Source organism: Ipomoea triloba, chromosome 6, assembly GCF_003576645.1.
Source record: "Ipomoea triloba cultivar NCNSP0323 chromosome 6, ASM357664v1".
Lineage (NCBI taxonomy): Eukaryota > Viridiplantae > Streptophyta > Magnoliopsida > Solanales > Convolvulaceae > Ipomoea > Ipomoea triloba.
Window position 1 is genome coordinate 20,808,471 of NC_044921.1, and position 25,165 is coordinate 20,833,635.

General features: G+C 38.7%; 3 protein-coding genes across 3 annotated transcripts; 2 read left to right on the forward strand and 1 right to left on the reverse strand.

Annotated features, from left to right (window-relative positions):
- The first annotated feature begins 10,137 nt into the window (after positions 1-10,137).
- LOC116022770 (3-oxoacyl-[acyl-carrier-protein] synthase II, chloroplastic-like) lies at positions 10,138-14,518 on the forward strand. The gene is made up of 13 exons (XM_031263635.1): positions 10,138-10,724; positions 11,146-11,351; positions 11,474-11,677; positions 11,878-11,988; positions 12,092-12,187; positions 12,315-12,360; positions 12,451-12,530; positions 12,859-12,927; positions 13,054-13,138; positions 13,534-13,688; positions 13,769-13,849; positions 13,953-14,012; positions 14,202-14,518. Exons 1-13 carry the CDS (start codon positions 10,367-10,369, stop codon positions 14,325-14,327), a joined length of 1,677 nt encoding a protein of 558 aa, XP_031119495.1. The 5' UTR covers positions 10,138-10,366; the 3' UTR covers positions 14,328-14,518.
- Positions 14,519-15,338: 820 nt separating this feature from the next.
- LOC116021915 lies at positions 15,339-17,955 on the forward strand. Its single transcript, XM_031262441.1, has 4 exons — positions 15,339-15,500; positions 15,888-16,778; positions 16,942-17,286; positions 17,400-17,955. Exons 1-4 carry the CDS (start codon positions 15,375-15,377, stop codon positions 17,673-17,675), a joined length of 1,638 nt encoding a protein of 545 aa, XP_031118301.1. The 5' UTR covers positions 15,339-15,374; the 3' UTR covers positions 17,676-17,955.
- An 884-nt stretch (positions 17,956-18,839) lies between these two features.
- Positions 18,840-24,114, reverse strand: LOC116023646 (ABC transporter B family member 19-like). Its single transcript, XM_031264646.1, has 9 exons — positions 23,122-24,114; positions 22,945-22,999; positions 22,668-22,843; positions 22,402-22,566; positions 22,015-22,310; positions 21,607-21,923; positions 21,287-21,510; positions 19,272-21,203; positions 18,840-19,187 (listed from the first exon to the last, which is right to left on the reverse strand). The coding sequence occupies exons 1-9, from the start codon at positions 24,112-24,114 to the stop codon at positions 18,840-18,842; spliced, it is 4,506 nt and encodes a 1,501-aa protein (XP_031120506.1).
- Between the last annotated feature and the right edge of the window lie 1,051 nt (positions 24,115-25,165).

Here is a 25,165-nt window from a genome sequence, read left to right on the forward strand (position 1 = left end):
ATATATATATATATATATATATATATATATATATATATATATATATATATGCGCTTACGAAATATAAAATGGAAAATGGAGTCATATTTTGATATTTATAAAATAAAAAAAAAACAATTTCAGTGACATAGCCTCCGTCACTTCATGTCTCCAATCAATAAAAATTAAAAGAAACGAGATTTACCACACACCATCAGATAGTAGTTACCAAGCAATCATCAACCGTTGATCTATGCAAATAAATTAACCAAATTAGTCCTCACTATTTATTCGAGTGCATATTCTCACTTAAACGCTCTTTGTCTCTCACTCACACACACCCCAATTCAATTACACCGTACAAGATTGTAGCTGCAATTTTTATAGTTAATTTAGTTTAAATCTTTTGATGTACGGAGTACTATTTTATTTTTCACTTTTAGTCTTCAAATTAAAAATTGACTAGACTTGATTTCAAGATTGTGGGCATAACAATTGATATTCTATACGTACTACTTACGTATTAATTGCATTATTAATTGTGTTGCCAAACAACATTAATTTTTTCAAAGAAAAAATTGATGCCTTGCGTTTGAAGAATATCCCATGCATGTCATTTTCACATTGAACCAAAATTTACGCTTTATTTTTTATTTTTTTTTATTTTTCTCTCAATAATTTTGTTTAAAAAAAGTATATACCTGCTATACGGCAAATTCTTATAAATTATAAAGAATAAGCATAGCTATTAGCTAGCTATATTAATCTTCATTGGGAGAAAAGGGACGTAAAAACTCAGAAGAAATTCAAAAAGATGAGAGGCTGATGATCCCACTGCATCAGAGCTAATCAACTCCTCAACTCCAGTAAGTTACGTTGCTAATTACTTTATTTTCATCAATTAAACTAAAATAATTATTGTCAGTAAACTTGTGGTCTAGTGACTTTTCTAACGAGAGCAGAAAATATTTGACTCTTTGTGCTCCATAGATTAAGAAAGTGGTTATAAATATATACTACATTGTAACAAAGTCAATAACTAAAATAATTCTTGTCAGTAAACTTCTGGTCTAGTGACTTTTCTAATGAGAGGTCAATCAATATTTGACTCTTTGTGCTCCATAGATTGAGAAAGTAGTTGTGAATATATACTACATTGTAACAAGGTTAATCAGACCACCTCTTCTTCTTCAGTTCTTCTTGTGCGACCTTTCGTAGTTTGTGTGTATTTACGAAGGGTCTCAATGGAAAGAAGTGAATGCACTTGAACATTAGCCTCCCTCTCTCTCTCTCTCTATATATATATATATATATATATATATGGGAAGAAGTGAATGCACTTGAACATTAGCTTCTCCCTCCCTATATATAACCCACTCCTTTTCATGTGAGAGTGTAAACAGGGTGCCACTAGACAACATTTTGTATTTGATTCTTTTAAATTTATTTATTAAATAAGTATATAGTTCATAAGTTTAGACGTTTAATAGTTGTTTTGTTGTTGTGTGTGTATGTGTGTGTGTTTTTTTTTTTTTTTTGATTTATTGATTTGGCAATGTCGTCATCAACTTCTAACTTCTATAATTTCTCCTTTTATTATTGTTATTCCATTCTCGGGTATAAAGAAAAAATTTGAATGAATATGCTTTTAGTGCAACTCGCCCTGTGAGCATGTTGTTCACCACTTCTAAGTGAGACATTTCCACTCAACACAAGACTATACACCACAACTACCATTACATATAGACAAGTTTTATTTTTTATGGAATATATATTATAGTTTTGGCTTAATGCCATTAACTTTGATATGTGATACTTGAACATCTAATATTTCTTACTACCAAAAAAGTGGACAAGAACTTTTAAAATTTACGGATACGATTTTTGCCAACAATCTCTTGATCAATCTCATTGCACGGAGTTTTCTTGATTAATTCTTTGATTGTCAAAAACAAATTTTAAAATTCAAACAATTACTCATTGGTAATACTAACCATTTAGAAAGGTCATGCAAAATTTGGACACTTAAATTAACAATTATGGATTTTAGGTGACATTTTCAACTATTGGGTGGCTGGAATTTTCAACCACCAACTGGTAGGAAACAAATTTTTTTAAAGAACAAAATTTAACTATGGTTGGCAAAAAAATTTCTCAACAACCATGAGTTGATGATGATCAAGGTGTTAGAAAATTTTTTTTGAGGACTTAAATTCTTTGGGTCATAAGTATTTCAAAAAAAAATAAAAATCAACTGCTTATTATTGGTGTTTGAATCTTTCAACAATTTTTTGGGAGGGTAGAAAAAGTTAATTTTTTTTAAAAATTTAATTCACATTTTGAATAGTTAAAAATAGGGGTGTGTTTGGTTGGGGGGTTTAGACATAAGGAATGTGTATGAAAGTGATTGTTTGTGTTTGGTTGATAGGTTTTGTGAATGCTATTATGGGTTTGGAATACCCCATTAATGACAAAACCCATACCCTTATTAAATAGGCAAAAACTTGTGTGAGACCGTCTCACCATGAGACGAGCCGGGTCGGGTCGGGTCAAGATGCAAATGTAACACTTATATACACAAATGTCATACTTATATGCTCAAATGTAATACTAATTAGGAATTAAATTTTTGTTACTTATTAGGGTAAATGTAATACTTTTAAGGGAAAATACAATACTTTTACATTTCGATTTAAAAGTATTACATTTTTCCTCAAAAGTATTATATTTGCCCTTATAAGTGAGAGGTACTTGCCAACATTACTTATTATGAAAAATGTATTACTTTTTCTCTTATAAGTAACAAAAATTGTATTTTTGATTAGTGTTATATTTGAGCATATAAGTGTGAGATTTGCACATATAAGTATGACATTTGCATGGTGCTTTGACCCGACCCGACCCGTCTCACGAATAAAGATCCGTGAGACGGTCTCACACAAGTGTGACCCTATTAAATAAGGGTTTCATCTCCCTTCCTCCTTTCTTCCTCAACTATTAATAATTATTCTCATTCCACCCAATTACCAAACATGTTAAATACTTTCACCAAAACCCATTATCATTACCAAGTATTTGATACCCATTCCGATTCCGATTCCCATGTGCGAACCAAACGCACCTTAGGTGACTCTTCAATTGTTCCATTTCACCAAGTGTGTGTCATAGATTACAAAACTCTCTTGAGCCTTAGCTTGTAGCATCGCCAACAATGAATGAATGAACAATATTCTTAACATATTATTATTATTATTATTTTTTTGAAACTTAACATATTATTATTATTTGAATAAATATGTTAATATAATTTAATTTTCGAAGCTATAATATCATTTCTATTCATCACCAAAAAATCGTTGACTAATCAAAGACAATCTATATCTAACTACCTATATATGGCCATTTAAGGTTTGAGAGTTGGGCAGCCACCATCATTGACAGCAAAACACATATATAGTAGGGTCGAAATGAGTAGTCAAGTAAGTCATACTTCTATAGAGTTAATTCCAGCAATGGTCCCCCGAGTATGTTGATTTTTCAAAATTGATCCCCGTCTTTTAATTTGGACAATTTTGACACTCAACTATCGAATTCTTTCCAATGTTAGTCCTTCCGTCAAAAGCCAGTTAAGTGGACGTTAAATGAAAGGGTAAATTAGTCCTTTCATTGTCCTTTTTGCATCATCAAACCTGGATGAGTAAATTAGTCCTTTAAATGAAGCTGACATCATTTTTGCATCATGAACCGATCTGGACATCGCCGCAAAGCCCTCCTGCTCCGCCTAAACAACACCATCTTGTCGAAGCACTGTTGTTGACCATCTTGTCGAAGTCCTTGAGTGTTAGTGAGAGGGTGTTGCTTGGGAGGGTAATCCCACGCACTATAGTGCAGATAATGGGTTGTTGCAGTGCTACAAAACCCATCAGTGTTGCAAATGGTGATGTGGAAATAGCCTTTGGGTGAGGATACAAAATTAGCTTAGTACATGAGAAGAGTCCGCGGAAGGTTATCCCATCCTCATATGCAGTACTTCCACTCACACTCTGGACATCATTTTTGCATAATCGAACCGATCTGGACATCGCCGCAAAGCCCTCCCACTCTGCCTAAGCAACACAAATCTCCAGTGTGATGGAGATTTCTCGATTGCTCGTGTGTGCGTCGGTCTTCTTTTGTGCAGATCAATTTCTGTGCTAACATCCCCTTGCTCACTGCCTTGCGACTCAATTTATGGGAATCGGTCACAAGTAGACGCATGATCGGCAATCAGATGTTGAATCCGGCCTTCTTGGAATCGGTCACAATCTGCGAAAATCTCCGTCGCCGGAAACTGCTTCGCTGCCGCCGCCCCAGATCCCCTATGTTCACCTGCTTAGTCATCCTCTTTCTCCCTTAGCTTTTCCTATCTTACTGACTTCCGCTGGCAATTTGTAAGGGACGCACACAGGGTCGCCGGAGCCATAGCAGATTAGCAGGTTCCTTCCTATAGCATGTGAAAGGACTAATTTACCCTTCATTTAACGTCCATTTAACTGACTTTTGACGGAAGGACTAACATTGGAAAGAATTTGATAGTTAAGTGTTAAAATTGTCCAAATTAAAAGACGGGGACCAATTTTGGAAAATCAACATACTCGGGGGACCATTGCTGGAATTAACTCTACTTTTATACAAAAAAGTCACAAATTTGATTATTATCAATAATTTATCAATCGAGTTAATTATACATAATTTTTTTAGTGCAATTTACTTCTCATGTGTAATTTGTGAACTTTTACACATAAGTAAGGTTCATCAATGCACACTCTTAGAAAGTAGCTGCGGGTCTCTTCTATCACTAAAATAAATCATATTGTAATTGCATATATAATATAATATAATGATTCAAAAATACTATTTAGTTCAAACCGACCAAGATTAATGTACTAAGACTAAGCTAATCTACAAGGCAAACGCTATATAAGATTTTTTTTTTCTAAAGGGGAGGAGTACATCCGAGATCATTAGCTGATCCTCACAGTGTTAGAATTCCCAAGAAGGCCCAACTCGTCGTGGCGCATCAGAGGTAAGAGTTCCCTTAACGGGTCTTCCATCCAGCAATAGTCTTCGTTCTGATTGAGACACCTCTTAGCCAGCGCATCCGCTACCCTGTTGTGCTCTCTTGGGATGTGTCTGAGCTTGAGCTCCCATGTTCTTCTTTTTAAATTTCTGCATAAGTCCACGATGTTCCTGGCCGGGCCGTCATAACCCTCATTTCCGTTGATAAGATTGACTGCCTTGGCGCAATCGGTGTCCATCTCCACTCTTCGATAGCCCCTGTCCTATGCTTCCTGCATTCCATGGTGAATTCCCCACAGTTCGGCTTCCAACGGTGTACAAATGCCAATCTTTCCCGCAAAGGCCCCGATGAAGGCTGCTTCTGAGTTTCGGAATACTCCTCCACTGGCAGCGTGAATGCGTCTATCCACACATCCATCAGTGTTTACTTTAATCCAACCTTGCTGTGGAAGTGTCCAAGGTTGGGCTCGACGCTCTTCTCCCCTATGGCTTCGTGTCCAAGGTTGGGCTCGACGCTCTTCTCCCCTATGGCTTCTAACCGGTCCATCATATCGTTCCAGTGCCCCTTCAACGTCCTTGAATTGTCCATCATATCGTTCCAGTGCCCCTTCAACGTCCTTGAATTGTCTGTGTAGACCATCTATCTTGTCTTTGAGGTTTCTTTCCACCCCGTTGAAGACAAAATCATTCCTCCACTTCTAGATCCACGACATAGTGATTGCAACCCTTGCTCTTCTTTGTTTGCTTCTCTGGTCCGCTTCCATACCTATTACATTTCTAGTTAGCCACGTATCAAAATCTAGAGTAGCTAACGTACCTGAGCTTTCTCCAATGTTGATGTTTTTCCACACTGCCTCGGCTGCCGGACATTTTCTCATTGTATGCTCGATATCTTCCTTCTCCGCCCCACAGATGGCGCATCTTTCGTCAGATGTGAAGCGTCGCTTTTTCCGTTCCGCATTACACATAATTCTTCCGTGCTTCACAAGCCATATAAAAGTCTGTATGCGGTTGGGCACTCTAAGTTTCCAGATATTTTGCCACCCATTACTTTCCTCACTTCTTGTTTCTTGTCTGATCAGATCATATGCTGAGCTAGTGGAGAACATGTTATCCTCCGTCCTACCCCAGCCCATTTTATCGTTTTTCCCTTCTTCGTTAACGATCACCTTCGCTGCTAATTCCATGCGCTTATCTGGGTGCAGAGCTACATCGATAGTGTTCCACTCCCATGTACCCCTTCCATTCCAATAGTCCACGACTTTGATGTCACCTGCATTTCTAGGGAGGGGACCAAAGAAATGACTGCACAAAGGTTCATTGCCCATCCATCTATCGTACCAAAAGGATGTGTTTCGACCATTTTTAACTACTTTTATCGCACCCCTTTCGATGATTGGAACGGCTGCGCATATTCCTTTCCAAACGTTGGAATCAATCCGCTTTCTTTTGATGTTCGCCAACTGGATATCCGATTTCATGTATTTGCATGCTAGCACTCTGGCCCATGTGCTGTTCTTCTCATTAAGAACTCTCCAACCTAGTTTTGTGAGCAGCGCCATGTTCATGCTTCGCATAGATTTTATTCCCAGTCCTCCGTCTTTTTTGTTTCGGGTAACCGTGTTCCAGTTAACTAGGCTCGGTTTCCTCCCCGTACCATCCCCTCCCCATAGAAAGTTCCTCGTGCTTTTGTCGATCGTGTCACACACTCCTTTTGGAATAAGTATGGTTTGCATGGAGTATGCAGGGATGGGATTCAGGACAGATTGGACTAACACCTGTCTGCTTGCTAAGCTAAGAAAACGCGTCTTCTATCCTTCCAGCCTGGTTTGAACTCTTTCTATGATGTTCTTGCGGTGATCCTTAGTGATCCTTCCGTGTAGCGAAGGCACTCCTAAGTATCTCCCCAGGTCTTGCGTCATTGGTATGCCTGCCCTCTCGGCTATAGTCTCTGCTTTTTGCCTGCAAACATTATTGGAAAAGAAAATATTAGACTTCGCTTTATTAACCTTTTGCCCTGAGAACTTGCAGAAAATGTAAAGGCATTCCATGATGGTGCTAATTTGCTCCTCCTCTACTTCAGCAAAAAGAACCATGTCATCTGCAAAAAATAGGTGGGAGATGGATGGTCCATCTCTTGACGCCTTTACGCCTTTCCAACGTCCTTGGTTAACTGCGCTGTTAATGATATGTCCCAGCCTCTCGATGCAAAGAACGAAGAGGTAGGGTGATATGGAGTCCCCTTGGCGTATTCCACGCTCAGGCTTAAATCTTTCGAGCTTACTTCCTTCCCAGAGTATAGTCATTCCAGCTGTTTCCACGCAATGCATGATGTTCCTAATCCAGTTTGCGTTGAGACCGGCTTCTTTAAGGGTAGAACGAATAAAGCCGCAGTCCACCCTATCGTAGGCTTTCTCCAAATCAATTTTGAGTACCATATAGCCTTTTTTGCCTTTTTCAGACTTGATTGAGTGCAAAAGCTCTTGGTATATCACAATGTTGTCCGTTATTTGTCGTTTTGCCACAAAACTGCTTTGATTGGGGCAAACCAAGTCTGGCATAATATCCTTAAATCTGTTTGTCATGACCTTGGTCACCAACTTGTATGCTACATTACACAAGCTGATGGGTCTCAACTGAGTAACTCTTTCCGGGTTGTCTACCTTAGGGATTAGGACTAGATTGGTTTCGTTCAGCCCCTCCGAAAGTTTGCCTGTGTGAAAAAACTCGACCACGAGGTTATACATACTCTCTCCAACTACATTCCAATGCTTTTGGTAGAACATGGCATGTAAGCCGTCCGGGCTAGGAGCTTTGAGAGGTGCCATGTCCATAACTGCATCTTTCACCTCCTCCTTACTAATCCTTCTGTTGAAAAGGCTCCATTTTTCCTCATCAATGTTTGGGAACATTCCATTGATGCAACCGCTATCTTCTATTATTCCCTCCTTCGTGTATAGTTTCTTGTAGTAGTCCTGGATTAACTCCTTGATCTTACTCGGGTCTTGAATCCATTCGTCATTATTATTCCTCAAGCATTTGATTTTCCCTCTTGCTCGTCTTACCATTGTCGCCGCATGATAGTACTTAGTGTTGCGGTCCCCTGATTTAATCCATTCTTCTTTTGATTTCTGGAACCACTTGAGCTCTTCCTGATGCAGCACTTCTTCAAGTTCAGACCTAAGTTTCCTTTCTAGTTTGATGAGACCGTTGTGCGGTTGGACGTTCATCATACGTTGTACCCCTCCAATCCTTGCTAGTAGCTTATGTTTTTGCTTCTGAATACTTCCAAACTCCTCTTTGCTCCACCTCGAGCAACTAGTCTGTATACTAGAAATGTTATCCAGAATTGGTTTCGTGGTATCCCAGCCTTGTTCCACCAGCTTCGGTAAAGTCGGGTGCCTGCTCCACGCGGCTTGGAATTGAAAAACATTCCCTTTGGGCTAGCTCCTGTGCCTCTCGGAGCGAATGTGGGTGGACCCCGGACCGTTAAACGGACGGAGAGAAAGACCCTGTAAATTTACCAAAAATATATATAAACGCTATATAAGATTATAAGTATGTTTTGACAAATAATCCTTTGAAACTTCATCTATTGGGGTGGCTGGTTGGAATTAGGTCTAGGATTTTATTTTAATATACATTATGAAAAAGATCAAATTAACATTTTAAAGAAAAAACATTATAAACTATGGTAATTTTCACATCTTATCCTACTCCAATATTTTAATGAAGATATTCGTTATCATCTCATATATGGAACAACTATAAATTATGAAGATTGAATTGAAGTTTCCCTCTTTTCCTCCCATTATGATCACGGTGAGATGGTCTCACGCAAGTTTTTGCCTATAAGAGCTATTTTATTCATTAAATAATGTTGACTTATGATCAGCAGTAATGTGTATATTGCATTCGTTTAGATGCACGACCAAAAAAGCTAATCCACATAGCTTAGTGTGTATGTATATATATACACACTATACTTGAATAGTGTAGTATTGAGAAAAATGGCCCCTGGTGTTCCTCAAAAGGTACTCCATCATGGTTAAGTTAATTAGATTTCATGATTTGTCTCAAACAATGACTCCGTACAACTTGTGATTCATAGGATGTGCTTTTCTCGTAGGGTCTACCTGTAAGTAGGGGGTAGATTCATCGAATGTTCAACCCGCTAAGAGACGGGCCTTTTAGCTTGCATCGTTTGGGCCACAAGCCCAGGCAAGGCAAGGCGGGCCAATCGGGTCGCATGTTTAGCCTGCTACCTGCTACTATAGAAAAAAAAAATTAAAACTAAACTTATTAGCATGAGTACATTAAACTTTAGGCTCAGTTTTGGTATTATTTTATTTGAATATGAAAATATTTTGAACATAAAAGTTGTATGGAACTCTCTTAGCTTTTCATAGTCACTTGAATTACCTTGATTGGACTTCATATGAAGGAGATATAATCAAAACACTATCAACATGTTGTAGGACAAATTTCTCGTTCGAGTGTTCTGATTTTCTGGTGTTAATACATCCGGAATCTCTCAAAGTGTCCACCATTAAAATTGTAGATGCCTTCCTTATCTTTCCTTTGACACTTGAATCATCTCATTTGAGCTTCATATGAGGGAGATAGAACCAAAATCCTCTAGCATGTCGTAAAAAAAAAAAAAAAATAGTGGGCAACCCTGCCCGCATGTGGGCTTTGGCATGGCATGGCATGGCGGGCAAACCACCTTCCAAGCCCACCAATAGGCGGGCTTTTTAGCCCACCCCGCTGCAGGAGCAGGCATTGGTCCGTCCTATCCTACGGGATTCTTTTGACGACTTTCGTTTGAGTTTGTGTTATTTTTCTCATGTGTAGAAGTGTACAATTTGTTAATGAGTCACATAGTTTAACGGGAGCCGAAAAACCTTTGTTATGAAAAAAGAAAAAAAAAATCTAGTGGTAACATGATTAGTGGCAACCACAAAGAGTAGGCCAATGAATGAGGGCATAGTACGGCAGCCCCACCACCTTACCCACGAAACCCATCCTAAATCCATTTTGGTCACACGTACAAGTGTATGTAGCTCTCACTCACGAACTCTGATGTATTTTTGTGCACCTATGTGGCTATATTTCCTCTTCTTGCGTCACTCTATGCTGGCTCGAGATCACCTTTCTCATCACTATCTCCACCATTTCTCGAAATCCCAACGTTTCTTGACTTAATTCATTGCATTTCTTGCTAAAACCCCTCCAAGATTCCCAATTTCCTATCTGGGTCCCTTCCATTCCCCCTCTATTTCTATTCCCATTTTCTGGATTTTCCCACTTCTTCTTTTTTTTGTCAGCAATGGTGGCTTCTTCTGTCGCCTCTCCGCTCTGTACATGGCTCGTGGCGGCTTGCATGTCGGCGGCCTGCGAAAAGGACCACCGGGGGAAGTCGCCGTCGATCTTCCAGTCGCCGAGGTGGCTGCGGAGGAAGAGAACTCTGGCCTGGAGCGGAAACCTTGGTGGCGGCTTCGTCTCTTCTCTATATGGATCTGGTATTCACGGATTGATGAGCTCTTGCTTCGCTTTCGAGCCTTGTCAGGAGTACTATAATTCTAGAGGGCTGCCATTCTTTGGGGACAATGCCTTGTCCCTGTTCGGGTTCAAGCTGGCGCCCGTGAATCGCAGACAGAGACGGATGAACAAGGCTGCTCATTCTGGTAATCCCACATATATATACTTCTATTCTGCAAAAATGTATATTTCTTTTTGTGTTTACATTTAATCTATTTAAATAATTAGTCTATTCTTGATTTGGTATCCCCGTTAGCAATTAGACTTGATTATGGTTCAATTTTGTTATGATTGAAGGTTTCAGATCCTCTTTTTGTCCCCTCCAAGGAGAAATAGCATAAAAAATTAAATTGTAATTGCGGCTAGAGGATAAGTTACTGTAATGGCATGTTCTGGTGGTTTAGTTTATAGGAGTTGGCTTTTGTGATGCTTGTAAATATTATTGTGCATTGATGTGTTGCTGGTTAGATCAATAAATTGATATTAGTGTGGCTGTTAAGAAATGTTGGTGGTTTCTATTGTACTAGAATTTCGATAACATTTGTGTTTATGTATTGGTTATTGTAGGTAAAACAATGGCTGTGGCTGTGCAACCTGAAAAGGAAGCATTGTCAAAGAAGAAACCCATTACAGAGAAAAGGAGGGTGGTTGTGACTGGAATTGGTGTAGTGTCACCAGTAGGTCACAATGTAGATGAGTTCTACAATAATCTTCTTGACGGTGTTAGTGGCATCAGCGAGATTGAGTCTTTTGACTGTTCAGATTTTCCCACAGTATGTAAAGTTTAACTAATTAGTTTCTTTTTCTGTACTCTGTCATAAACTAGTTCTTTTATGTCTTCTTGTGTACCCTACATGTAAACGTAGATGATGATTTAAATCTTTTTTTCTAACAGAGAATTGCTGGGGAAATAAAAAACTTCTCGGCTGATGGGTGGGTCTCCCCTAAACTATCAAAGAGAGCAGATAAGTTCATGCTTTACATGCTTACTGCTGGCAAGAAGGCTTTGGCAGATGGTGGGATCACAGAAGATGTCATAAAAGAGTTGGATAAAGCCAAATGTGGGGTTTTAATTGGTTCTGCCCTTGGGGGTATGAAGGTAACCGTCAATTTTTATTTTTACTTTTTTGCATTATGGATGCGTGTTGCTGTTATATAAGCAACTTAACAGCACTGCCCTTTGAATACGTTTTTCTGGATATATGAATTAATTGATTCAGTGATCAGGTGTATTCCACTTCAGTGCGCTAAATAGTATTGATATTTGTGTCCAAATAACGTTATCTGTCCTTTGAATAGGTTTTCAATGATGCAATAGAGGCTTTACGAGTGTCCTACAAGAAAATGAATCCTTTCTGTGTACCGTTTGCTACAACAAATATGGGATCTGCCATGCTCGCTATGGATTTGGTGAGTATGAAGCCGATTGCAACATGGAAAACACAATAGATTTAGAGCAAGTTGTGAAACTGGCGATTCACTTCAAACTGCTTTTTTAATTTCTAAACTGCAGGGTTGGATGGGCCCAAACTATTCGATATCTACGGCCTGTGCAACAAGCAACTTCTGCATTCTAAATGCTGCAAATCATATTATAAGAGGTGAAACAGTAAGTGGCTAAACCACTGTTGTTACGTTATCTATCGAAACATTAGAATAAATAAATAATAAAATTGTTGACACATTTGCAATTTCATACTATGGAACTCATAAAATTTTGCTCGACTAAATGGCAGGATATGATGCTCTGTGGTGGTTCAGATTCAGCAATTATTCCTATAGGTAGGTTATATAGATACAGAGTATAATTTTTGAATGAATTTTTATATCCGTGATGTACAAATATCAAAGCTCACGTTATGTTAACTGCAGGTCTCGGAGGCTTTGTGGCATGCCGAGCTCTCTCTACAAGGAATAGTGATCCAACAAGGGCTTCCCGTCCTTGGGATATGGTATTGGTTTTAAGTCTCCGGTTTTGTCACTCTGAGTTGTTGGATCATGGTCTATAAATTGATTGTCCGTAATCATCTGTCATGAAATTGCCAAATTATTGGCAAATAAACATTGGTTTCTATATACTTTGTGATCTAGATCCGATTAGAATCCTAAATTAAATAGCTTTGCTTGCTTTGTCCAAAACTAATCCAATGACCTTCGGAATGTCCCGACTTTGATCGAACTAATGGTGAAGCCCTGTTACAATTTTCAAAATTTTGCTTCAATATTGCGTTGGCCTTTGGTCATCTGGTGAAAGTTTCTGTTGATTTCGTGATGGAGCAGGAGCGTGATGGATTTGTTATGGGAGAAGGATCGGGTGTATTACTCTTAGAAGAATTAGAACATGCAAAGGTATACCTCATTGAGTTAATTATGTCTTCCAATACACATGTATTATATTCGGATCTAGTTACATGACTATTTATATCTGAAGCTTTGCGTTTTTCCCGCCTTTGTATATTCTAATTAATGTGATAGAAAAGAGGGGCAAAAATATATGCGGAGTTTTTAGGCGGAAGCTTCACTTGCGATGCGTATCACATGACTGAGCCACATCCAGATGGTAAGCTTTTGTTTTCAAAAGTATCAACATATCAATCTTTTGAAAGCCTTGAGGACCTCGCAAGAGTTGGTTCCTTTGGTTTTTTTCTGTTGGCCCTTCATACGCAGCAAATTATACCATGGACCAGTGTCTACCTTGCATTGTAGACCATGACCCAAAAATAACCTTCAAATTCTGTATCTGTAGTTGACACATTTTGTACCTACAGTTAACAATTTATGTACTTATAGCTATCATATTATGTGTCAGCAATTATCAAGTTATTTGTTTACATGTACAGAAACGGTTAACTGTAGGTGCATAATGTGTTAATTGAAGGTACAAAATTCAATATGAACCCTGGTCCATGGTACAACAATTGCTTTACTTATGCCTATAATTTGCTCTCAAATTAGGAGCTGGAACTGTTCTATGCATTGAGAAGGCCTTGAAACAATCCGGGGTGAAAAGAGAAGATGTGAATTATATAAACGCCCATGCCACTTCAACCCCAGCTGGTGATCTGAAAGAATACCAGGCTATAATCCGTTGTTTTGGACAGAATAGTGAGGTATTTCTCCTACGACGCCCTTCTGCTCTCTTTGCAACTGTTCTCCTCCGCCATTCTTATCTTGGTTTCGGCTGTTTCAGCTTAAAATTAACTCGACAAAATCCATGATTGGTCATCTCCTCGGGGCTGCTGGTGCAGTTGAAGCCATTGCAGCAATCATGGTAATGAACCAGAAACCGAAAGCTCCTCCTTTTTTTTTTTTTTTTTGTAAAAAAGAGTGCAAGAAACTTTTCTAATTCCAAATGTTGACACTTCTAAACACAGGCTATACAGACTGGATGGGTCCATCCAAATACCAATCTAGAGAAGCCTGATGAAGGATTGGTACGTTTCCTGTTATTTCTGTTCATGTATACTTTCTCAACCTGTCGAAGCACAAAGAATCAATATCGCCTCCACTGAGGCTTGATCTCATGACCTCCCATATGAGAGAGTCACTACATGCCATCTGAGCACAATATGCTTGGCCGGAAATTAAACTGTTGATGAACTAACATTTGGGATAAAATGCAGCAGGACACAGGGATGCTGGTTGGGTCTAAGAAGGAAAGGTTGGACATAAAAGTGGCACTTTCTAACTCATTTGGCTTTGGTGGACACAACTCTTCTATTCTGTTTGCACCATACAAGGATGTCTAGAGCCATATCTGCTATGGGAAATAGCTGAATCATGAATTCCCATTTTGATTTTGATTTTTTTTTTTAATTTAAAATCCCTCTGACCCTGCCTTAATTTGTATTGCTGGGGGTGATACAGTACTTGAGCTTTGACACTTTGCCTTTTACATAGATATGTACATGCTTATATTCTTCTTAAGCCAAATTTGACACTGCCCAGAAATTTAGTATTTACACACAACTTTCCACACCAGCAGGCATGCTTAGGAAAAAAAAAAAAAAAAAGAGGTTAAATTTGGAATAATTTTGTATTTTTTTGACTTATAAAATAAGATGAAAAATAGAAAAATAATAAACACATTCTTAAAAAAAAAAAACTTGTTAACAATGGAGTACATGTAGTAGAGGACAAATAAGAATACTTTGACTATTTAATTTTTTTTTTTTATTTAGTGAATTATTTAATTTAATAATATGAAGGAGAAATATTGAGCTGTAAAAAAACATACCAAAAAATATGCACTTTCCTAACAAAAAAGGAAAAACAGAGCGCCCTATAATTTTCTAGTAATAATTCTAGTATTTAACAAATTAATTACTCTCACAAATGGGGAGGTCATAAGATTAAATTTACAATATTAACTTTTATATAATAGATTCAATAGTACTAAAAAAACAAACTAATACATGCTACATAGTACTGGATTACTAGATGTTTAAAATTTTGAGAAGCCTTTTAGTATTCCTACTCCTAAAACAATATCAGTATACTAAAAAAACAAACTAGTACATAACTACATACTACATAGCACATGTGTTTAAGATTGTGAGAAGCCTTTTAGTATTCCTACTCCTAAAACAATAAAAACTGAATCAATAAATTATAAATACCCACTTCACGAAGGGTCACAAGAATCAAACTCCAAGAATAAAGAAAATATATTGTACAATATTATCTTCTAATAGAATCTATACTACTAAAAAAAAAATATATAAATACGCACTACTACCTGTGTGGTTTGCTGCACAAACATTCGGCGATTTCCGAGACTTGTGATAAACGAGAGCATGTCCGACTTGGGTTCATGGCCCAGGACGAATCGCGGCCGGAGCCGAGGCGTCGGAGGCCGCTATACTCCTAGTCCCCGAGGGCAATCTTCACGTCCGTCTTTTCAACCTAACGGTTCACCTCCGGTATTCTTTCTTCTATCTTCGACTTTGTATTTTTCATATTCTCCCACGCTAAATTATACTCGCGTTATCGAATGACTTGAAAAAGTTTTGAGAGTAGGCTACATTAGTAGTAAATTGAAATAGTTAAACAATGCACTTAATGTGTTTGCCGCATTGTTGAACTTTACGCAGTATTTAATTCATGATTTTTTTGGGTTGTTATTGTCTTGTTGAATTTGAAGTTGATCTTCTAATTGTTATTTTCCGGATCTTAAAATAATTGCTCAGTATAAAATAGAAGTCGATGCCATTGTTGAATATGTCTTGAAATCTTCTATATAGTTTAGTAACATCATTTATTGCAGTTGATAGTTAATATGATGGGTAATTGTGTTTGACTGTGTGTAGGTTGCATATAGTTGGCGGCCTAGAGGATCCACCACCTCAGGGCACAATGTTGAGCCTTGTTCAAGTGAAGGGGAAGGTTCAGGGGAAACGATAGCTGATGGCATCTCAAAGAAATTTGCTAGTTTGTCCCCATTAGACAATCCATACAGGCATAGAGGAGAATTCACCCCCTCAGGGCGTAATGATGAACCTTGTTCTAGTGAAAGGGAAGGCTCAGCGGAAACATTAGCTAATGGTATCAAGAAATTTGCTAGTTCGTCCCCAGTAGACAATCCATACAGGCATAGAGGAAGATTCAGCCACTCAGGGCATAATGTTGAACGTTGTTCAAGTGAAAGGGAATGTTCAGGGGATACATTAGCCAATGGCATCTCAAAGAAATTTGCTAGTTTGTCCCCATTAGACAATCCATACAGGAATGATGATAGTCCCCAAAGTACATTTTCTTGTGTAGGAAATCCTATGCAGGTGGAACATAATAGTAGCATAAAACAGCCATTTTCCTCGTCTGCTTCTGGATTTAAACAGAAGGATTCACCTTCGTCATGCCAATCTGTTAAAGGTTGCTCACCGGTTGATAGAACCTTCTTGAAAAATGAGAGTATTCATGCTGTTAACTCTGATTTTGGAAAGAGGCTTTCTGAGGAGATAAACCAATCTGAGCAAAGTTCTAAAGAGGAAGCAAATAATGGTGACAAATCTAAGAACCTTGATGTTGGTTTTGACATCTGCCAGGAGAGAGCTGGAAACCTTATCAAGCTAAAAACACCTCTGCATGTGAAGAACAAAGAAAAAAGAAATGAAATTAAGCGCAGCATGGAGGTTCAAAACATTAAAATCTTATGTGACGGTATGGTTCTTCTGAAGAGTTTCATCTCCTTGTTGGATCAAGTAAGTCTCTATCCTATGCCTTTTCATTGGTTGTATAATGTCTTTTCTTATTTATAAAAAACCTAGTGCATATCATTTTCTTATTTTCTTTTCAAGTTATGGATGGTATTTACAATAAGTAGATAAGAAAATATGGCATCTCACAACAGTTTCTTCTTGACAGGTAAGAATAGTGAACACTTGCCGGAAGCTGGGCATTGGTCCTGGAGGATTCTACCAGCCTGGCTACAATGATGGAGCAAAGCTGCACTTAAAGATGATGTGCCTTGGTAAAAATTGGGATCCTGAAACCAGTCAGTACGGTGACAAAAGGCCTTACGATGGTGCAAAGCCTCCAGTGATACCGGATGAATTACATCATTTGGTTCAAAAGGCAATACAACATTCTCAATCATATTTGGAAAAACATTCTAAATGTAGAAATATGGATGATGTTCTTCCATCAATGTCACCAAATGTCTGCATTGTGAATTTCTACACAACTAGTGGCAAGCTAGGTCTGCATCAGGTATATATACACTGAACACCTAATCGTTGGGAAATGATTTGTTTTATACTGAGTATTGTTAATAGCAACATGCAATGGTTTGTCATTATCTTTTCTTTCCTACTCCCTTGCAGGATAAAGATGAGAGTCCAGAAAGTATCAAAAGAAGGCTTCCTGTGGTCTCATTTTCCATTGGTGATGCTGCAGAATTTTTGTATAGTAATGAGAGGGACCCAGAAAAGGCTGACAAAGTCATACTGGAATCAGGGGATGTGCTAATATTTGGTGGAAAATCAAGGCTTATATATCATGGCGTGAGCTCCATTAAACAAAATACTGCATCCCCTTCCCTGTTGGAGGAGACAAATCTTAAACCAGGTCGTCTGAATCTTACTTTCAGGCAGTACTGACATTATTAGGAGCAGTATAGTGTGTTATTTACTAGAATCAACCATAATAGGCTTGGATGAATGTGGTTCTCTGTTTTTTTAACTGTTTGCAGAAGAAAACAGATCATTTGTTGTAGTGTATCAGTGTATGTCTACGTCCACCATCCACCATCCACTATGCCTTTATGGATCTTTTGTATGTGGTGAAATATGATGTGATATTGTCACATTTTCATTGTAAAAATAGCTGAATATTTTGATTTTGAATGCTGAATAGAGATGATTGAATGATTGATAATGATCGATGAGTGAAGCATTCTATTATATCAGTCAGCTTTACTTTTCAACTTTTCTCAGTGAACTGTCTTCTTACATTTTCTTTATGGATTTTGTTGCACTTTCAGAACTGTTTTATGCATTTCCTTTTTAGGCAGCCAAACTTCAGTAGTCTCGACCTTAAATGTGTTCTGTTCCTTGAAAATACTATCATGACAGGGAGAGTTCTGAAAGTTCTCTCAAAGATTTAAATGAGACATGCCATACTTTATCTGTCTCATCCTACATTCCTATGGTCATTGTTATTTGAATGTCAAATTAATTTTTCTTTGTGCACTTATTTTCTCAGATTTTTTAGATTTGCTTTCTTTATTTTCATAGAACTATTAATATAGTTTGTAATGTATAAATTTTATTTACTAATTGTTAAATTGATTAATATAATAAAAAATAAAATTGCAAATAGTCTTTGCATGAAATGGAATGAAGGGAGTAGCATTATAGTCATGAGTTTCTATTTCTTCTAGAAATTATACTTTGAAGGTTTAACTATTCATTGGAATCGCAAAAGATTTCATGAATAATGTTTTATGTTGTATCAGATTAATGATGTATTATTGGGAGAAAATAGTGCAGGTACCTGGTGGTTAAGATGGAGATAAATCTGGGATTTTCCATGTGCTCTTGCTCTCCATCTTACGGGTTATCAATTTTGACATAAAGTCACAAATACAAAACATGAAGCACGGATTATCTGCCAGCCATACTCCGGAGCAGTAAGTACTCTTCAATGCTCATATCTTAAATATTTATGCCTTTTATTATGAAAAAAGTTTGCATATTGAATCCAATCGGGAAGATATAGTTAGTTTACATTTCCTCAAGGTTAGAAAATGGAATGATCAGATCTCAGGCAAAGGCGTAGGCTTCTTGTTCTGCACGAACAAGGTTAGCGTAGATGCCATTGAGTTCGGAAGCCATGAGCTTGTCATGGCTTCCATATTCTGCAACTGCACCCTCCTTCACAACTGCAATCACATTGGCTTCCTTAATTGTAGAGAGGCGGTGTGCTACCACAATGGTGGTGGCCTGCTTGGAGATCTTCCTCAGTGCATCCTGGACGTGTTTCTCTGATTCCAAGTCCAGTGCACTGCTTGCTTCATCCAATAATAACACTTTTGATTTCTTCAGTATGGCCCTTGCTATTGCAATTCTTTGTTTCTGTCCACCTGATAACTGGACCCCACTTTGCCCAACCTGAGGAATGGGTTCAGACAATCAAGATAAGTAGTGAAAACATGTGAATATTTGAAAAGATTGAGAATTTGGAGAAAGAAAAACCTTGGTTTCGTAGCCTTCAGGGAGGCCAGAAATGAACTTGTGAATGTATGCTTCTTTTGCAGCCTCTTCGATCTCTGTATAGGAAGCGTTTGGAAAACCGAATGCAATGTTCTCTCCGATGGTTCCAGCAAATAATGCTGGCTCTTGACCAACTAAGGCTGTCTGGCTTCTCAGCCACTTCAGGTTAAGTTCCCTCAGATCAACTTCTTCCATCAGGACTCCCCCTTGAATTGGATCATAAAATCTCTGTATCATCCATATCAGCGTCGATTTTCCAGATCCACTTGCTCCTACTAAAGCCACCATGGTTCCCCCCTTGATCTTGAGAGAGAAGTTCCTTAACACAATCACGTCAGGCCTTGATGGATATGCAAATGTCACCATCTTGAACTCAATATCAAATGGCTTTGATGTTTCAAATTTCGTTCCTTTCCTGTGGGGATCACTGCCTATCAAAGGCCTGCGGTTTATGATCTCCAAAACAGCAGGTATGGCAGCCGAGGCCATTGAAGTATCTGGTGCAAGACCAGCCAGTTGTCCAACAGAAAACGAGCTTAGTACCAGGATCAGAAAAATCTTGTATACGGCTCCAATGTTGGTATAACCTTCCTTTACCAAGTAGGCGCCAAACCAGAGAGTTAGAGTGTAAGCTCCATACATAGCACCTTGAGAAAAGCCAAGAGCTGAGCCAAGAATCTGTGATCTTCTGACAGATGTTCTCTTGGGCTCGGATAAAGCTTTCTCGAATGACTGAACTATGTGCTCCTGAGTTGAGAATGTTGCCACAGTTCTTATATTTGACACTGCACCTGCAGCAATGTTGCTAGCTTTGGCATAAGCGCTGTTGTTGAGTTTATGCCCTACGTTGATGAGTAGGCTTAAATAGCTTGCTCCTAGCGTGAATGGTGTGAGGGCAGCAGCCAATAAAGCGAGTCTCCATTCAAGTTTACATGAAACTCCAAGACCAACAGCTGCTGAACTCAAGCCCATCAGTAGGACTGAAAATCTGTCACCAAGCACGGATCTGAAACTGACAGAATCAATTGAGAGCCTTGACACAAGTGTTCCAGTGGAATTCTCATCGAAGTCGAACCATCCTGGTTCTTGTTTGAGTATGGCCTTAAATAAGAAGTTTCTTACCCTCATAGTGAGCATTGTACCGGCCCAACCACAGAAGCCATGCTGGCCTATCATTGTTATGATGCATCCAAAGCCAAGCCCAACCAGGACCAAACAAAGGTTTCCAACTTCTCTTTTCAGTTGGTCAGGGTCTTTGTAGAAATATACTTTAACAGCTTGGCCTAGAATTAAGGGATAGACAGAGAGGATTGCTCCAGCAAGAAGACCCAAGGTCAACCCTATAAACAGTATGATAAACTCTGGACTTTGCAGTTTCCAAATCTCTGAAAGTCGATATCTCTTTAACTTTGATTGTTCTCCTTCTTCCTTTCCCTCTTGAATACCGTCTTGCATGGATTCAAGGTACTTCTCTCTCGAGATTTCAAACACACTTTTCACCTTTGAAGTATCAGTAGCAGATTTTGCAAATGATGAGAACTCAAAATCCTTTCTACCTTCATCTTGTTTTGGCATAGGTTGTGACACCGCTTCTGTGGCAAGCTTGACAAGGTCAAAGTAGGCTCCAGCTTTTTCCATTAGTTGATGGTGGTTACCTGCTTCAACAATGCAACCATGGTCAAGGACAACAATCGCGTGAGCATTCCTGACAGTGGCTAACCTATGAGCAATGACAATGGTGGTTCTGCCCATAGAAATCTTCTCAATGGCTTGCTGAACTATGGACTCAGATTCGGGGTCTAATGCACTTGTTGGCTCATCCAAGAGGAGGAGCTTTGGGTCTTTTATCATTGCTCGAGCAAGAGCAATACGCTGCTTCTGGCCTCCGGATAGTTGGGTTCCCCTATCTCCAACCTGCACAAGAACACGGTACATAACACAAAAAAGTTATGTCTAATGTTTCCCCAAAGATTTCAGAACATTAATTTCTGCACTACCTGTGTTTCATAGCCTTCTGGAAGGTGGGAGATGAAGCTGTGAGCATTTGCTGCAACACAAGCAGCAATAGCATCCTTCTTGGTAGCATTTTCCTTTCCCATCATGACATTCTCTAGAATCGTCGTCCCAAAAAGCACAGGTTCTTGACCAACCATACCTATCTGAGTTCTCAGCCACTTGACTTGTAGTGTCCTTATATCATGACCATCCAACTTGATAAAACCTGCCAATTCAAGTCCACGTTTAACATAGCTCAGATAAAAGGTTCATTCAATCATACAATGCAAAATCTTGAGCTGTAATTATTTCATGTACTTACCCTGGATAGGATCATAGAACCTTTCTATAAGAGCAAAAATTGTTGATTTCCCACTTCCACTGGAACCCACCAGCGCTGAAGTCTTGGAAGCTGGAAAAGCCAAGTTGAGTGACCGAAGAATCTGTACAGTAGGACGAGAAGGATACGCAAAGGTAACAGATTTGAACTCTACTTTCCCTCTTATACTTGACAGACTCCTCCCCTCTTTACTGTAGGGATCAATCTCTGGAACTCGATTTATCACTTCAAACACCCTGCCAGCCGCTACAGTTCCTTGGGAAAACTGAGCATAATAGTTCAATGCCAGCGCCAAGCCCCTGGACAAAAAGGTGTGTAATTATTTCTTCAATTGCTTTCCTACAATGTTACCTTTTACTGTACTACATTAGATCATTAAGCTGTCTTTACCTGCTTCCTACATTGACACCGAAGAAACAAGCAATGGCTTCACCTCCTTTAATCTCATGTTTAGCTACAAGAAGTGATCCATACCAAAACGCTAACGCCCATGTTGCATATGTAACTAAATAAATTATTCCTAATCCTGCACCCTTTGCGAACCCTAACCTCGCTCCAAAAGGCACCGACCCTTCCAGCAAGTCTGAATACCTTGCTGCTACATAATCCTCGGCTACAAATGAAATAACTGTTCTAATTGAACTTATGGCTTGCTCTGCAATACTACCAGCTTGCCTATAAGATTCCTTTAGTAAAGATAGTCAAAGATTAGGAGATTGTCTTAATGCAAATTGTATAATAACTCCAAAAATTTTGACTGTATATCATGGTTCTCACCTCTTCTTTCCTGGTGAGGCTTACATACACCGTTTTATAAGCCATTCCACATATCATATGTAATGGTGTGACCGCAAAAACTGCAAGAGATATCTTCCATGACCGCAGAAAACCAACTGTATAACCACAGATGAAGGTGAACACTTGATTAACAAAATGTGCCATCTGCATTACAGAAAACAGAAGTATCAATATTCAGAGTAAGGTTATGTTATATTACATGGAAATTATCCAGAAAAACATCATATGGAAGTTAGTCTTTATACCTTTTCCCCCATCACTTCTTGGATTTGTGCCACATCACTTGAGATTCCATGCATAATATCTCCTGTATTCATTTCTGTGTCAAAATAACCAATATCCTGTCTTAGAACTGCTCTTAGATACTTGGTTCTTATTCTATGCGCTGATCTTTCCCCGACAATCCTCCAGCAAGTTACCTCTGGCGTTACAAATGCTATTGTCATCAGACCGATTTTATTTCATATCAAAGTTGAAATTCACAAAGGGCAGAAAAGAAAATAAAAATATTTCGTAGATTACCCAAGTAAGCTCCAACCATAACGAGTGCTGCTAGTCCAGTCATAAACAGAGACACCTGAGGATTATGTTAAACATCAAATCATCCTTTTATACAAACATTTATCACTAAATTATCAATCTTAAACCTGTTAGAGTGCATTTATATTGAAAATTATGATTTTTTTTCTTCTGCTATACCTTTTGTACATCCTTCATCATCTGGTCTTTGTCAGTGTCCAGGGCAATTTTGTTGACAAAATCTCCAAAAAGATAAGAATACCAAGGAAGAGATCCTCCATTGATGAGAGCTCCAATACATCCCAACACAACAAGGATTAAATCCAACTTGGTTGAGTACTTGAACAAGCTTAGCAGCGCAACTGGCTCTGATTGCTTGGCTTCTGCTTCATCCTTTTCCTCATCAGATACTGAACTGCCATCGCTCTCACTGTACTTACTTTCCACCCTATACTGATGAATATTTGATTGACTGGAACGATGATCAACATGGTAGCTATCAACACACTTCACATCGTATCCATCAACCCCGTCATTGATCCTATGCTGCTCCAAATGATGAGAGTGATTAGTATACCCCGTATGATGATCATTCACCATGGCATGATCATGATAGTGTTGATCGACTTCTTTGTCATAATCGGTTTGGTGTCCAGCACTCGGCCCTTCTTCAATCCTGTCCTGCCTTGAAACATGGTGCGGCTTAATGCTATGCTCACCAGTCTCAAAGCTCTGCAGCTCAAGTCTCCCGGATGGAATAGCGTCATAGCCTGTGTAAGAATACTCACGAGAAGGATTAACAAAGCTAGGGACACCTCCGGGAGTGTGGGAAAGATAATACTGATTAGCTGATCTCTTGAAAATCCTGCTGCCATAGGTTGTCGGTGTTGAAGCTTCACTGCCTGTCCAGGGGCTTAATGCTGCACCAAGATTGCGGTTTTGGTGAAACCCTCTGCTCCGTGTCTGCCAAGAAATGTCACTTTGCCAGGACCTGTCATCGTCAGAGGCAAAAGGACTAGCTCGCGGAACTGGGCTGTGGCCAGGGCCCCAGGCATGGTGGTAGGTCGTGGAGGTTGAAAACGAAGTTGAGCTCGGCTGAGGAATCGGCGGTGGAGGTGGAGGGCGGTGGCGAAGCCGTGAAGCGTGGGATGGGGCGGAGGATGAGTTGTCCATGGCTTAGCTAGAGAAAAAAGCCAAGGGGAGGAGGGATAAACAAGAACATGAAGATGGAACAAAACACTTATAACTACTATACTAGTTGAGTCCTACATAGCATTTTAACTTGGTGTTGTGATTGTTTCATTTGAACTTAACATCACTTTTTCTAAACATTCTTAGGAGGCGATAATTGGTTAAAAGCCAGCCGGCATTTATGTTGGGCGTATCCTAAGATTTTAGGAAATGTTTAATAATGTAAATATATTTAGGATATACTAAGAATGTGAATTTGTCAGCCGGCAATGGAAAAGTTAAAAATCCAGGTAGAAGCTTGAATGCCAACAATGAGTTATAACTTCGAAGTCTTATTATGTAAGCTGTGTCGTGCCCACCTAGGCGTACGGTGGACGTACTCAAAACTCTTTCTTTCTTATTGTGTTGTCCGCCAAACTGTCAAAGGGAGATGTTAAGACATGCATTGATACGTATTCTTCTAAATTATTAAATCCGCAGTGATCTTATGTGGTTAAGACTACCATGCACTTAAAAAAATTTCACCGTGATCCCTTAAACCGACAAAAAACATACAATTAAGTTCAAACACGATTAACACTTATTTCCCAATGAGATCTCAGGTTCCCAGCGGGATTCAAATCCTACATTGCCGTCGAAACAAGGTTTTAAGGTGATCGGTCGAAGTAATTGATCTAGTTCTGTGGGGGCGTGTCAGAGTAATATTCATTTGTATTAGAAACTTATTTGATGCATTTTTTAAAGAAATATAAATGTACTATGGACTACATCTATATATACAACCTATATATATGTTGGAATCTCGCTTTTCCATTGATTTTCTGCGCATGAAAAATAGTTGATATTCTCAAAAGCATCTATATATAATTTGATAATATAATCAACTAATTATCTTGAATACAACTTTCGCAGCTACTATAGCAACAATACATATAGTATTACTATAATCAACTGATTATCTTGGTTCAATTGTTGGGATTATAATCAATTGTCATTGCTTAGTGAATTTTTCATCACCAAAACGAAAGAAAGT